Source organism: Hevea brasiliensis, chromosome 1 (assembly GCF_030052815.1).
Source record: "Hevea brasiliensis isolate MT/VB/25A 57/8 chromosome 1, ASM3005281v1, whole genome shotgun sequence".
Taxonomy (NCBI): domain Eukaryota; kingdom Viridiplantae; phylum Streptophyta; class Magnoliopsida; order Malpighiales; family Euphorbiaceae; genus Hevea; species Hevea brasiliensis.
Window position 1 is genome coordinate 113,595,445 of NC_079493.1, and position 15,797 is coordinate 113,611,241.

General features: G+C 33.5%; 1 protein-coding gene across 1 annotated transcript in view; it reads right to left on the reverse strand.

The window, feature by feature from the left end:
• Window positions 1-11,449, reverse strand: part of LOC131180221 (probable disease resistance protein At5g63020) — an 81,741-nt gene extending 70,292 nt beyond the window's left edge. Inside the window, exon 1 of the mRNA XM_058147854.1 lies at window positions 10,187-11,449. Within this exon, the coding sequence (XP_058003837.1) occupies window positions 10,187-11,293 (1,107 nt within the window). The 5' untranslated portion in view covers window positions 11,294-11,449. The remainder of the gene's footprint in view (window positions 1-10,186) is intronic.
• Between the last annotated feature and the right edge of the window lie 4,348 nt (window positions 11,450-15,797).

Below are 15,797 nucleotides of genomic sequence, written 5' to 3' on the forward strand. Positions count from 1 at the left end.
CTTTTCAGTCCATCTATTAAGGATTAAAACTTAACTTAATGAGGGCCCATTCATCAAGCAAGGAAATAAGCACACAAGCAATAAATCAAAATATAACAATCTTCATTTAAATGGCTAAATCAGTTCAAAACCACAAAACAAATCAATATTTACAAACCCATCTCTAGAATCTCAATAAACTACTCACAAATCATTGTTTAAAGACAAACCCAAATGAAGAAATGAAGAAGTAATGAAAATGTAAGCTAAAAGGGGTAGAAAAACCCAAAGAAATTGCGGAAGGATCTCTGCAGAAAAGTGCGTAAACGTGATCCTTCTGCTGCTTTGGAAGAAGATGCAGAAGATGCTCCTCCCTTTCCTCTTTCTATCTTTCTAAAATGCCTCCCTTGCTCTCTATGAAAAGAAAGTGATAAAGGGCACTTTATATAGGCAAGGGACTTTCTAGAATGGGTAAAAGGGGAAGGATCCAGAAAGTGAGGTAAAAAGGTGGAGTAACGAAATGCCACGTCAAAAATTTTCCAGTAAAAACGACATAAGCCGAGTCAGTTGTGTCGCGGGTTGTGTCGCTCTCGGTGTGAATATCTGACGATCGACACAACCTGCGACATGAGCTAATTCGGTTGTGCCGCAGGTTGTGTCGCTCTCGGCCAATTTTTTTTTTTTTTTTTTTTTTTTTTTTAAACTTAAAAATTTTTGCAATTCGATTTTAATCTCCTCCAAATGGCTACTCTGATCAAAATACATCAAATTTCTCCAGATTTAACCTACAAAACAAATAAATTCCAAAAATTAAACTAAGAAATGTGAAAATTGTAAAATTGACTAAATATATACTAATATCTAAAATAATAGCTATGAATAAGGGTAAATTATGTGCAAAAATTATACCTAAATGATGATATAAAATGCATGCATCAACTTCATGGATTCTCTCAAAGGAGTTTGCCATCAGGGACATTCGTTTTGATCCTTCCCATTTTCCAACCTCTCTTACTTGAGTTAATTGGACACTCGCTTCCACAAAAAACTTGTGCTTTTCGTGTTCATATTTACGTGCAATCCACAGAGCCATGTCACGAATCACATCGTGCATTTTCACATGTTCGCCTTTCTCTTCCAATAGACAGGCCCCAACAAGAGAACCGATTATAAAATATGCCTCATTTCGAGCACAAAAATTCTCATAAATCCAATAATGTACCAAGTCATCTTTCTCAATTTCGAAGTCTTCCGGAAACAAGGAACAATGCAAGAAACAAAATTTAACTTTATCACTAAGCAGACTATCATAACTAAACTTCAATCTTACAAATACCTCAACCTCCATATCATGAAATACCTCATCCTCCATGACCGGTAAGCTTGATGTAGAGCCTCTTAGTACCTCCAGAGCATGCTTCCATTCTTCCTTTGTATTTCTGCTAGCCATGGCTCTACCAATGGTAATGAGTGCAATTGGCAACCCTCTACACTCTTTAGCTACATCTTGAGCCAAAGGAACAATATCAAGATCAATATCCCCAACCTTCTTCTAAAACAATGCCCAAGCTTCTTCCCAATCCAAAGGTTTCACTTTTATCATCTTTTCAGCGTCCATTTGCCCGCCTACTCTGTAAGAGCGTGTTGTGAATACTATCTTGCATCTATTTTGTCTAGTAGGTAGAGGAACCCCAATTTCTTCGAGGTCAACTCGCTGCCATATGTCATCAAACAATAATACAAATTTCTTTCTGCTCAATACATGGAATACGTCATCCGCTTTCTCACGGAGGCTTTTTTTTTTCCCATTTCTCATCAAAAAAGCCAATTTTTTTCCAAATCTGCTCTTGAATCTTGTCAGGTTTGAAATCTTTAGAAACCACAGCCCAAATCACAACATCAAAATGATCAAATATAGTGGCAAATCTGTTGTTGATTTGAGTAAGGAGAGTAGTTTTACCGACTCCCCCTATACCGTATATGCCAACAATTCCCACCTTATCTCCCATGATGAAGCTCCATGCCTCGTCTAAGGTAGTTTCAGTGCCCACTGTTGGATTAACGTTTCTTACTACCGCTAGTTCTGGAAGTGTCCTCTCAACACTTCCTTAAAATCTCCTTTGGCTTTTAACGCAATCACATCTTCTAATTTTTTGGCGACCCTTCCCACGAACATGCACCAAAGGTTGTCAAGAAAGAAATGGTCGGATTTTTAGACAAAGCAACAAGGATCTTCTCATGTGATGGAAAGAAAATGAAGTATAGATTCATTGAAGCACCTATTGGAAACAGAGGCAATAAATTCCAATTTCAGCCACCATGAAACATGAAAAGAGTCCAGCTAAGGACTATAAATTAGCCCTCTTGGGAGGCACCCCAAGTTCTTTTATTTTGCTTTTGTTGATTTACTTTTATTTGCATTGCTTTTGTTTTTATCTTAAATCTCCCCAAATTCAAATTTTTGACATTGTTGAATCTTGTCCTTTGTAGATGTATTTCAATGGAGAAAGGTGAACTGATGGGGAGTGACCCTTTAAGCGATATTTTATCCTTCAATTCTCCCAAAATTGATTGATTTTCTTTGCATAACCTGTGCAGGTTTGCTACCTGGTTTATGCAGAGAAAAAAAAAAAGAAATTCTGCAGCAAAGGAGGGGTCTGTAGCAGATGACTTATGTTCTTGGTGAGGTTGGGTGTGTAACTTTTAAGTATTTGTGCTTTTAATGTTAATATGGTGGTAAGTGGGTCATCTTTATAGTTTTGAGCTTATTTGGGTTGTGGGATTCAAGGTGGACATATTGCATTTTCTTGGCATAACTTGGAGAGTTCATTTCTCATTTGTGGATAATGCAACTTTATGCAGATTTTATTAAGCTTTAATGTGTTAAATGTTGATTTGCAGAATTTGAGTCAAAATGGCATGGTTCACAAAGGCCTTTTATGCAGGATTCATTTTTACAAGCTTGTGTGATACAATTTTGATGGACTTTGTATATATTGATGTGTTTTTGGTGAAAATTTCTCATGGTTTATGCTTCATGGAATTATATTTCTTCATTCTAGGGTATTTTTCACACTTGCAAATCATTTTCAGTTGTTCTCTCAATCTTGTTGAATTGTGCATAAGTAACTACATAGCTTATGCAATCCTGCATAACCACAATTCCTGCCATTTTCATCTCTGTTGCAAACTGCATAAGGAGGTGCACAGCTTATGCAACTCTGCATAGCCACATTTTTGTCAAAATTCATATCTGTCAAAACTTGCATAAGTGTGTGCATGACTTATGCACTTCTGCATGACTTCAAATCCTGCATTTTCTCTATCCACCGAGACCTGCATAAGGACAGTGCATAGCTTATGCACTTCCGCATGATCGAACTCCCCAAAAATCAAAACCTGCCGAGAGGTGCATAAGCAGAGTGCATAACTTATGCACAACTGCATGACCACAAATTCTGAATTTCAAAACCTGCCGAGAGGTGCATAAGCAAAGTGCATAGCTTATGCACTTCCGCATAACCACAAACTCGAAATTCCAAAACTTGCCGAGAGGTGCATAAGGACAGTGCATGACTTATGCACTTCCGCATGACCTATTTCTCTGAATTCCAAAACAAGCCGAAACTTGCATAAGTTAGTGCATAAGCTATGCACTCTTGCATAATCAGTTTTTCACACTTTTTATCACCCACAAACACAGATAAGAGAGTGCATAAGTTATGCACACCCACTTTTCCTTATGCAGCCTTAACACATGTCCTGTTCAAATCAAAATTTGTTTTCGGCACCCATTTTCCCACCTCCACCTCCATCACCTCCTCCAAAACCATCACTTCGATAGCAAGCAGCTCCAACCAGTCCTTTAGCAGCATCTTTGGACAAGGGAAAAATAATAGAATTAGATTAGTTTCTGTTTTACTTTTGTTCAAACTTGTAGGAGTTTTTCTTTGTAGATATGTTGAAACAATTTTAGTTTGTTTTGAATCATTTTTTTTGAAGTTTTATTGGATAGCTATTACATTAGTTTTTCATTGATTTTCATTTCCTTTATCGCCCTTTTGTGCATATTTGTCCATACTGTATATATTTGCATGCTTCTACTGGTGGTTGCACATTTTCCTTGCTCATCATCATGCAGCAGCTTTTGAATATACTGCATAGGCTATGAATACCCTTATGCAAATATTTTGCATAGCCTGTGCAGTCCTCTATGACACTCATGCAGAACTGCATAGGCTGTGAATCCCCTCATGCAAATATTTTGCATAGCATGTGCAGTCCATATTGCCACCTATGCAGAACCCGCATAGCTTATACACCCTACTTATGCACTTGTTCAGACAAAGACTTTATTCTCAGATAACCTATGCAGCTTCTTATGCATCCCCATTAATTCTTGACTTCTCATCTGCTCCATACCAGGTAACTCTTTCTTTTTGCTCTTAAATCTCACAATTCCTGGTAATTCCTGTTTACTTTGAGTTTTTATAATACACTGCTTGAGACATTGAGGACAATGTCTAATTTTGAGTTTGGGTTGCACATTTTGATTTTTTATTTCTACTTCATTTTTCACATTTTGAGTATAGGAGCATCTCATCCCATTCCATTTACATATATTGTAAATATTTTACATATACATCCTTACACACACACATCATAATACATTTACACACACATTATACATCACTTAGAAATTGTATACATTGCACACAAATAGACTTCCTCCATTTAGTTAATGCATTACTCATTTTTAGGAATCATGCATCATGCATTAAAAATCTTTTGCCAAATCCCTTGAGTATTGAAAAGCTACCTATGAGAGTGATTTGACTTACCTTTAGTTGGGTTTGTGGATTGAAAGTTTCCTAAGAGGTGCAAGGTTTTGAAGTGTTTATCTCTAGCCTATATCTTCTTAGCCAAAAAGCCACCCAACTAGTCCTTTAGAGATTGGAATGTTTAGGGGGAATTATTGGATATAAGGTTGTCAAATGATGTCTCACCAATCCTAGAACAAAAGTTCTAGACCTTTCAAGGCGAAATACCAGCTTGTACTTGAAAAGAGAGATGATTAGGCATTCTTTGATTTAAACCTTCTCATTTTAAACCTTTGGCCCTTTTCCTAATTAAAATTGACCCTTGCAAGCCCCTTTGAGCCTTTTTATCCCTAATTTTTCTTGAAATCCTTATTGTTACCTAGCCAATGAACCAAACACTCCAACCCTTTTCATGAGAATAATTATTTATAACATTAGGTACATAAAAAAATAATAAAAAAAAGAGAAAAAAATAAAAAATAAATAAAAAAAATACAATAAAAGGGAGAAGAAATGCTTGTCACCTTGTAAAAGTGCTAGTATATGTGCTTTTCACTATTGTCATTCAAAATGAAAAAAAATCCACCCAAAGTATTAAAAGAAATGAGTTTGGGGGTGGCAATTTTAGGGACAATCTTCAAAAGGAAATGCAAGATACAAGTTTAAAGAATTAAAATGTCCCTCCATTTTTATGTGTTTTGTAAATTATGCTAGCACTTGACAATCCTCATTGTGTATTTCTCTCTCCCATATAAATATATATATAAAAAAAAGAAAAAAAGAAAAAAATAGTAATAAAATAAGAAGTGTACCTTATGTTTCAAAATTGAAAATATTCTCATGCTTTGAACCCTTTTTACCCATTTTTCTTCTTAGCCTCATTTTGAACCCCATAGCCCCATTACATCCCTAAAAAGACCTTTGATCTCTTGATAGTACTTGCTACATTAGTGGAGATAGGAGTAGGGAATTTGCCTATGGGATTGGAAAACTATTCATTCATTCATTCAATTTCATCATTCCATATAGAGACACCTTGACTATTGATTGTTCTAGAACTCCTTTTGAGCATGACTCTCTCTTTTGATTGGTTGGTTTGGGGATTTTGAATGATAATTGACTTGATGGCTAAGCGGTGAAAGCTTGGATAAGCATTAGATTCTTTGCATTTTGAAGGATGGGTATATGGATTGTTGGTATGGCTAAAGGTGTGTTAAGTTACTTTAATAGGTGATTTTCATAGCTCTTTGGATAAGGCACCCCTAAAGAATTTTGCATCACATTTTAAAGTTTGCTTGAGGACAAGCAAAAGCTTGAGTTTGGGGGTATTTGATGCATACATTTTGCATAATCATTTAGGTTTAATTTCATAGCCATTTTATTTGATTATTAGTCACTTTTAGTTAATTTCATTATTTATTTAGTTAGTTTTTCATATTTGTCAATCTTGGAATAATTTGTAAATTTTACTTTGTTTTGTAGGAAAAATGGTGTTTTTGAAGGATTAAAAAAGAAATTTTGCCATTGAGGAGTGATCTCTACAGCTAAAGATGCCAAAAACAAGTTTCAAAGTTGAAATATGCATTGGCCAAATTGCGCATAACTTGCCACATAAGCCATGCAGATCTGCATAAGGAGAAAAATCACTGTTCCAATACCTGCCGAATTGTGCATAAGGAGAGTGCATGGCTTATGCAGATTCACGACCCCTTATGCAATCTCACGGAATTGTGCATAACCTATGCACCTGGTCATGCAGTTTCGCATAAGTGAGCCAGAACCAGCCGAAAACTGCATAAGGGACTGCATGACTTATGCAGTCCACTTATGCAGTCCCACAAAGAGTTCATTAATGAGCTGGCAGAAGATTCCCTCAGAAAATTCCTCCTAAAACACACCATTTTAGGGCTCCATGTCAGAAAATTTCTATAAATAGCCTTATTTCCCATTTTAGAGGAGAGAGGAGCAGAAAAGGAAGAAAAGGGAGAGGAGAGGCAGCAGCTGAAGAGTCACATTCACCTCACACACCATTTCCAACCAGATTTGGAGATTTCTTTCCTTTCTTACATTCTTCCTACATTTCTAGTGTTGAGCTTTTTGTTTCTTAGCTTAGATTAAAGCTTTATTTCCATTTAAACTTAGAATATCTTGTAAGCATTATGGGTAGTGAGTAGTTTATTTTGATTCCGGAGTAAGGGTTGTAATATTTGAGATATTTTGTGGATTTTGATTGGCTAATCCATATTTTGTGGTCTTAATGAGTTTTATTCATTTCTTGTGTGCTTAATGACATGCTTAGTGTAGGATCCCATTAAGTGATGTTCTTAATCCATGGTTGAGGCACCGAAAGGAGAAGGCCTTGTGATAGATAATCAAGAAATTGGACTTAATCAACTTAGATCTAGAAATAGACTAAGGATTAAGAGGATTCACATATTAATTAAAGAACCTAATGGGTCTTAATTAACTCTAACTCCACGAAAGTAGGATTAGATTGATTAAGACACTCTTTGTTTCGAAAGGGTATTCAAAGGATTTAAGAATTAATCTCCTTAAAACCTGTAAGTTCCGCAATATTGGATAACCAATTTAAAATCCCAAAATAGCTCGAATATTAAATCCCGAACTCCGGAATCGCCTTTTTATAATTGTTAATTTCAAATCAAATTTAATTGCTTGCCATTTTAAATTTTGCCATATTTCAACTTGCTTATTTCAAATTGAAGCAATTTTAGTTTAATTAATACATTGTTGGATAGATTATTAATTTTGCACATATAGATTTCATACTCAAATACCCATCAATTTATTTCTTTAATTTCAAAAATAGTTCAATTTAGTCAACTTTTATATCAAAAATTCAATCATTAACACAACTCCTCGTGGGAACGATATCTTTTCTATATTACTTGTACGACCCGTGCACTTGCGGTTTGATGTGTCCCAACCGCAAGTGCACGGGTCGTTCAAGTAGTATAGAAAAAAATATCGTTCCCACGAGGAGTTGTGTTAATGATTGAATTTTTGATATAAAATAAAATATGTTAAAATTGTATTTTAATCAAATTAATAAAAGAAATTTAGGAATTTGAAGCATAAGGTATGAAAATGCAAAACTAAATTCAAACAATGACTAATTTAATAATTCGCAAAATAAAGAAATTGATAATAATGAAAATTAATAAAATGAGATTAAACTAAACACTCAAAAGTAAAATTCCAAGCAATAATTGATGAAAGACGATTCAAGATTTCAAGTGAAGAAGGTTAATTTCTCAAACCAGAGGCAAAGGTTATAATAAGCTTTTGATTATAGAAAAATAAAGAGCACAAATATACATGGAATATATGTATCTAAGGACCCATCCCTAAAATGATATGCAAAATTCAGACCAAACATAAAATGAGCTTATACTAAGCAAACTCAACTTTAATTTCAGGTAGAAGGCATTGGTAGGCACAAACTCAAGAAAACATCTCAAAATAAAATCAAAGCAAAAGCTACGCATGCAAAGAGAAAATGCGCAAGAATTGTAGTCCTGATACTTGAGTACCAAAATCACTCCATTTGGCAGTAACACATCCACCAATACTGACATCCAAAGCCAAATGCAGCATTTGCTCTCACAGACCATTCCATAGTTTGCCACTCATCCCCGCCAAAAAAATTGCATTAGAAATCACAGTCAACAATAATTTTGAAAGCCTTTAAGCGTTTGATGCAAGATATAATATGATCAAAATATGTCAAAACGAAAAAATACAAAGTTGAAAATGAAAACCAATTACCAAAGGGAGCGAGAATGCACAAAGCACGGTAGAAAGGTAGTTTTAGTAGAATCATCCTCCCATTCAACATCTTTCCACCATTGTTCCTCTGCTTTAATCTCTACTTTGCCTCCATTTGCGCTGCTCGAGTTTAATGGCAGCTTCTTAAGCTGTGGGCATTCATTTACTTCGATTCTTTCTAGAGAGGGAAAGGACAAGGCATTGGGATATATGCTTATCAAATGTGGTAAAACAAGCAACCTGAGCACTTGGAGTTTAAAAAATGGGTTAAAATTTTCATCCCCAACTTGAACACCATCTAACTTTTCAACACTTATTATCTCTTCTATATGCTTGTTCACGTCCACAGTCAAACACGTCAAATTTGGAGCTAGAATAACCCATGTCGATCCCTCAACTGAGGCTTCCTCCTAAAGTCAATGTATGAAGGCTATTAAAGTATGTCTTCCTTGAGATCATTGAGTTGCCCAGACCTCCACCGCATCATGTGCTTCTATCTCTTCCATTACAACATTAACACCCAACTCTTACGAATTTCTTCCACCAATTATCACCATATCTTCTAGATTCTTCATATTTGCCAACCACCAAATGTTGAGAGATTGTTTACTTGGAAACAAATTAAGCCATAGAGCTCGAGTACAGTTGACTAATGTGTGGGTGTTGACATAACTCTGGAGATCCGAGACACTTCTTATTGTCTTGCTCAATTCATTCAAGTGTTCCAAACATTGTAGCTCCTCTATTAGCTTGTTCTCTTCCCTCAATATATTATCTTCCAATTCTTCGACCCAAAGAAAACCAACGTTGTACATTTTCAAAACTTGCAATGATGATAAACTGGATATGACTCCCCTTGGAATCATATTTAGCTTGAAATTACACACCAAGTTCAGATATTTCAGATTTACCAACATTTTCAATTCAATTGGCAATTGACTTATCAACGTCCATGACAGATTAAGATATTGCAATGAGTTCAATTTTGATATTCCTACCGGCAATTTTTTGATATTAGTACTTAATAGGTCTAAAGCGGTTAGTGTACCCATAAACTGAAAGAAACAATCACCGATCTCACTCAAATTACGATTATCGCTGAGAAATAAAGTCAAAAGATCAGGATATCTAGGAACTTCTTGGATTCTCTCGAAGGAGTTTGCCATCAAGGACATCCGCTTTGATACTTCCCATTTTCCAACCTCTGGTACTCGAGTTAATTGGGCACCCGCTTCCACAAAAAACTTATGTTTTTCTTTTTCATATTTACATGCTATCAACAGAGCCATATCACGAATCACATCATGCATTTTCACATGTCGGCCTTTCTCTTCCAATAAACATGCCCCAACAAGAGTGCCAATTATAGAATATGCCTCATTGCGAGCACAAAAATTCTCATAAATCCAATAATGTACTAAGTCATCTTTCTCAATTTCAAACTCTTCCGGAAATAAGGAACAATATAAGAAACAAAATTTAACTTTATCACTAAGCAAACCGTCATAACTAAACTTCAATCATACAAATACCTCAACCTCCATGTCCGAATTACCTCATCCTCCATGCAGTAAGATTGAGGCAGGGCTTCTAAGTACCTCAAGAGCATGCTCCCATTCTTCCTTTGTAATTTTACTGGCCATGGCTCTACCAATGGTAATGAGTGCGATTGGCAACCCACTACACTCTTTAGCAACATCTTGAGCCAGAGGAACAATATCAAAATCAATATCCCCAACCTTCTTCTGAAACAACGCCCAAGCTTCTTCCCAAGCCAAAGGTTCTACTTTTATCATCTTTTCAGCTTCCATTTGCCCGCCTACTCTGCAAGAGCGTGTTGTGAATACTATCTTGCATCTGTTTTGTCTAGTAGGTAGAGGAACCCCAATCTCTTCAAGGTCAACTCGCCGCCATATGTCATCTAATAATAATACAAATTTCTTTCTACTCAGTACACGAAATATGTCTTCCGCTTTCTCACGGAGGCTTTTCTTTTTCCATTTCTTATCCAAAAAGCCAATTCTTTTCCAAATCTGCTCTTGAATCTTCTCAGGTTTCAAATCTTTAGAAACCACAGCCGAAATCACAACATCAAAATTATTAGATATAGTGGCAAATCTGTTGTTGATTTTAGTAAGAAGAGTAGTTTTACCGACTCCCCCCATACCGTATATGCCAACAATTCTCACCGCATCTCCCGTGATGTAGCTCCATGCCTCGTCTAAGGTAGTTTCAGTGCCCAATGTTGGATTAACATTTCCTACAACCACTGGTTCTGGAAGTGTCCTCTCAACCACTTCCTTAAAATCTCCTTCACTCATCAAACCAACCACATGTTTGAGGCTTCTGGAAACGCTTTTCCCAAACATGTAGGTGGACTTACAGTTCTTGGAGCAACAGCCTGCGAGACACAATTTCTGTCTTTCTCGCGTAGCTCTGTTGAGGAGAGAATCAACTTCAGTAATGGTAGCGTCTACCCTTGAAAGCCATCCTCCAAATCGATCCAGCTGCACTGTTTGTGGAGTTTCCTCACTGTTGACCCACCGCATCACATCATTGCTCAGCTCTCTTAATTTATCTCTTGCAGTCTCAAGTTCTAGAAGATTGTCTTCAAGCTGACATACATAAAGAGCTTGTCCAGCAACGCAATCCCAGCAACGACCGATCAAGGCATCACCGCATTGAATTGAAAAGACGTGACCCATAGCTTATGAAGAATTGGACAGAAGCGTAAAAAAATGAACAGAAGCTAAGTTATTACAAGAAATCTAAGGGATGAAAAATGAACTCTTTGTTTGAAAAAATGATAAGAAAGAAAGGGAGAGGAGAGAAATTGAGAGTGGAGAGAATGATGGAAATGAAATTACTTTTCTCTCTCTTGATTGAAAAGTGAAGAGAGAAAATAAAGTGAAGTGAAAATGAGAGGCAAAAAGATGAAGAATAATGGTATTGATCCCTTTAAGTCTTTGCAGTTTGCATAATAATGGATTCTATGGCTTTTTGATAACGATGCATGAATCGTTTTATTCCTTGCTTCATTGTGGAGTCTATGGCTTTTGAGGAAAGATAGCGGCCTTAATAATGCTATTTTAAAAATGAAATAAAAATACTTTTTTATTAAATTATCATAAAGGGAATTTCTTTTCTTAATAATGTTAGTGGTCAATACACTAACGATAAATTAATTATCTTTTTAACCGAAGAACTAATTTATTGAACGGAATTGAAATTTAAAGACTCAATTATTAGCTAAATTTTAAACAAGAATTAATATATGAATTTTACCAAATCTTATAAACTTAGTTATAAATTATTCTAATTATTAATAGTGAAATATTTAGAGGTAAAAGAAGATTCCTTTCATACAAGGGCAATTTTGCCATTATAAAATAATTTTTTCAGACGATAAATTGGAAGGAAAGGATCAATTTGTTTAATAAAATTGAAATTCAAGAATTCAATCTTTACTTAAACTTTAAATAACAATTAATATGCGAGTTTTATTAAATTTTAAGGACTTAGATATAAATTAATAATTTATTCCAAGGAAGAAAGGAAATGAAATTACTTTTTTATCTCTCTTGTTTGGAGAGTAAAGAGAATAAAGTAAAGAAAAAAAAAAGAGAAAAAAGGAAATAACAATTTTTTTATTTATTTAAATTATTAGGTTGACTTTAACTTTTTTATAAAAAATTAATTATAAAACTAAAAATTATAAAGATAGATCAATTTTTTTTCTAAACTATACACGATTCATATGAATCAAACCAAACTGATAAAGTCAGTCTTGATATTTCATTTTTACATTAAGTGAATTGAGTTCAATTTAAACTATTTTTATTTTTTTAATATTTTCAAATTTTTATAATGCAACTCTTATTAAACCTTTTATATATATATATATATATATATATATATATATATACTACCTCTTAAAATTCTAAATAAAATGATAAAAAACATCATACCAGTGGCCAGAGCAGCTAGTCACGAGTTTCTGCGGGAAATCAAGTGTGTATGTTGCCTCATACAACTCATTGGAGGACTTGCAAAGCGTATTCACTTTGACGTTGAAAAAATATATAAATATTTCTCTCTCATCCCGCAAAATATTTTCAGAGTATAACGGAGCCTGTTGGGGTTTCTGACCATTAACACTTTGGAAAAGATTACCTTTTTACATGACTGGAAATTTGTTTAACATCTATTTGACAGATTGCTTCTCAAAGTACAAGTTCAATAAACTGAGCAAGTAGAAAATACCAAATAGGCAAATACAGATTAAAAACAGTAACTTCAAAAAACTATTGTGATTCATTTGCTGAAATTGAATACACATTCAGCCAATTAAATTAAAAAAAAACTAAAAGGAAAATTTTAAAAATACGAATAAGCTGTTGTAACTTGATAAATCAAAAGATAAACAAAAATTATCTAGATTATACATTTCTTTCATGCCATTTATTCCTTACAACATCTTGACATCAATTAAGGAAAATATATTAGAGGAGAAAAAAGAGACTAAATCAGGTCAGCTGACAAGAAGCATACTATTAGCAGGTAACAAATTTCTTTGCACCATCAAATGCTCCCCATCTGAAATATGAATCGTACGACGTAGATTTGTCAATGTTGCTTCATCTTCCCAACGCAAAGGCCCCGAAGCATACAAATTCTCAACAATATGTAGATAATTCTGACCTGTAGAATTCTACTCCCAATCGCTCATCTAAAGAAAGTGGACATCCTTCAGTCGCATAATCCACTCTAGAAGATGATTCAGCATCAATACAGCAATCCTTTATATTGTTACTGTGTGGTGTAGAAAACCTAAAGGGAAAATTTTGATAATCATCGCCCATAGCACTACAACTACCAACAGAGGATCTACAACTATCAGTATGCACAGATATTGAGGACTCTACAAGAAAACTATCACTTCCCCTACTTTCATCCACTCTAGAAAACTCAGCTGTTGAAACATTAAAAGAAAAAAGAACATGATTTCTACCCAATGATGCATCGGGATAAACGTGATTTCTTGTTGAAACCATATGAGGCTTTTGAATTTCAATACTTTTATGCACACAGGGCAGTAATCATCTACAGCATATTGATTTATCCGTGTCTTTTACCCATAGGCATGCCACAAATCTCCAAACCCTGTTTCAAACGCCCAAGAGAGAAATGATAATTAGTATCAAACTGATACATAAACAAGAATCACCAATTTAACCATTGAGATGAATTGAATAAACAGAGAAAAATAAAGAGCTTACTAACCTTGTCTGCAGCATTTTTCAGTTCTTATGCTTGAAATTAGGTTTGTTCAGAATCTGAGTTTGATTTGAGTGAGTGAAGTGATCAGGAGGTTTTTGAGTCGAATTTAAGTCAAGCATTTACGACGATCGGTCGCTTATCTAGTGGTGTCTGTGGAGCACTTGAACTAATAAAACCGACTGTAAGAAGTAATCTACTCCTATTGGTGTTTAAGCTTAGATTTGTAATTAAAGTTTAGCCCACACACATATATATAATTGAAGTTATAAATTTATTTAGGACTTAATTTGTGATTTTAAATTTAATCCTAATGAATTTAGGATTTGTATTTAATTTCTAAAATATTTACTAATTAATTTAATTTTTTAAATAAAATGTAGAGTTATTACTTATACCACGTGAATAAAGTTGATTTATATAATAAAAAGAGATAGATGTAAAGATTCAAACTCGAAATTTTCATATTTTATATATTTATTATGATATAGAAAAATCAACTGAATTACACTTTCATTGGCAATACTTGTATTACTTTAATTTATTAATAAACATAATTGTGTATATAGTTTAATTCTAGCTCTTTTTATTGTAAAAAATTCACAATTAATCTACTAATTTCATCAGATATATTATGAATATTTATTAAATAAATTAGGTTTAATAATTTTATCATTATAGTAAAACAAAAAATAAGAAATATAATTAAGAAATTTAAATCTTAAGGCTATAGTATAAGAAATATATAAACTATTTATCTAAACCCCTTTGAGCTGTGGCCCCAGATGTTGAGTAATTCCACAGAAATTTTATACTGCGCAGTCGTTTGAAGGCTTATTTCCTAAGGACTGATCTGTCAACTCTTAATTTTGAGCACCTAAAACAAAATTTGAAGCTGTCTTATTTAACAATGTTTAATAAGGATTATTCTTAGATACACCAAAGGTGCATTCAATAATTTATTAATTTAATTAATTAAAAATTAAGAAAATATGTTGTGTCATTATTTTAATGACACGTCAATTTTGACTAGGATTGTTTAATCGTGTATATAGTTTAATTCTAGTTCTTTTTATCGTATAAAATTCACAATTAATCTACTAATTGCATTAGATCTATTATGAATATTTATTAAATAAATTAGGTTTAATATTTTTATCATTAGAGTAAAATAAAAAAAAAAAGAAATATAATTAAGAAATTTAAATCTTAAAGCTATAGTGTAAGAAATATATAAACTATTTATTTTAACCCCCGATATGTCGAGTAATTCTATAGAAATCTAATAATACGCAGTCGTTTAAAAGCTTATTTCCTAACGACTAATCTGTCAACTCCTAATTTTGAGCACCTAAACCAAAATTTAAAGCCGTGTTATTTGACAATGTTTAAGAAGGATTATTCTTAGATACACCAAAGTGAACTCAATAATTTATTAATTCAACTAATTAAAAATTATAAAAATATGTTTTTGTAATGAAATTCGTAAGACTTATCATTATTTCAGTGACATGTCAATTTTGAATTAAATGGTTGTATAATAAGCAATCATTTAATAGACTAATCATTACATTGGTGTATATAAAATTTTGAATTTAGATTAATTTTTAAGCACTTCATAATTTTCAAAACAATTTTTCACTAATTTCATAGATCTCACACAACAGAAACTCTTAGCATTATGTCTTGTACTAAACTTTGAAGGTCAAAATGTGTCTAAACTGTGTTTTTTATTTCCGTTAAGCAAAATTATAGAGAGAGAAAATAAGCTTCAAAGTTAAAATTTTATTTTCAACATTTTTCTGAAATTTTATAGATTATTTTGAATATCTTTAATTTTTGGATTATTCTCTAATGAGTTATGAGTTACGTATTAATTTTTATGAATATTAAAATTAATTAGCATGATTTTAAATCTTTAATAATTAGCAT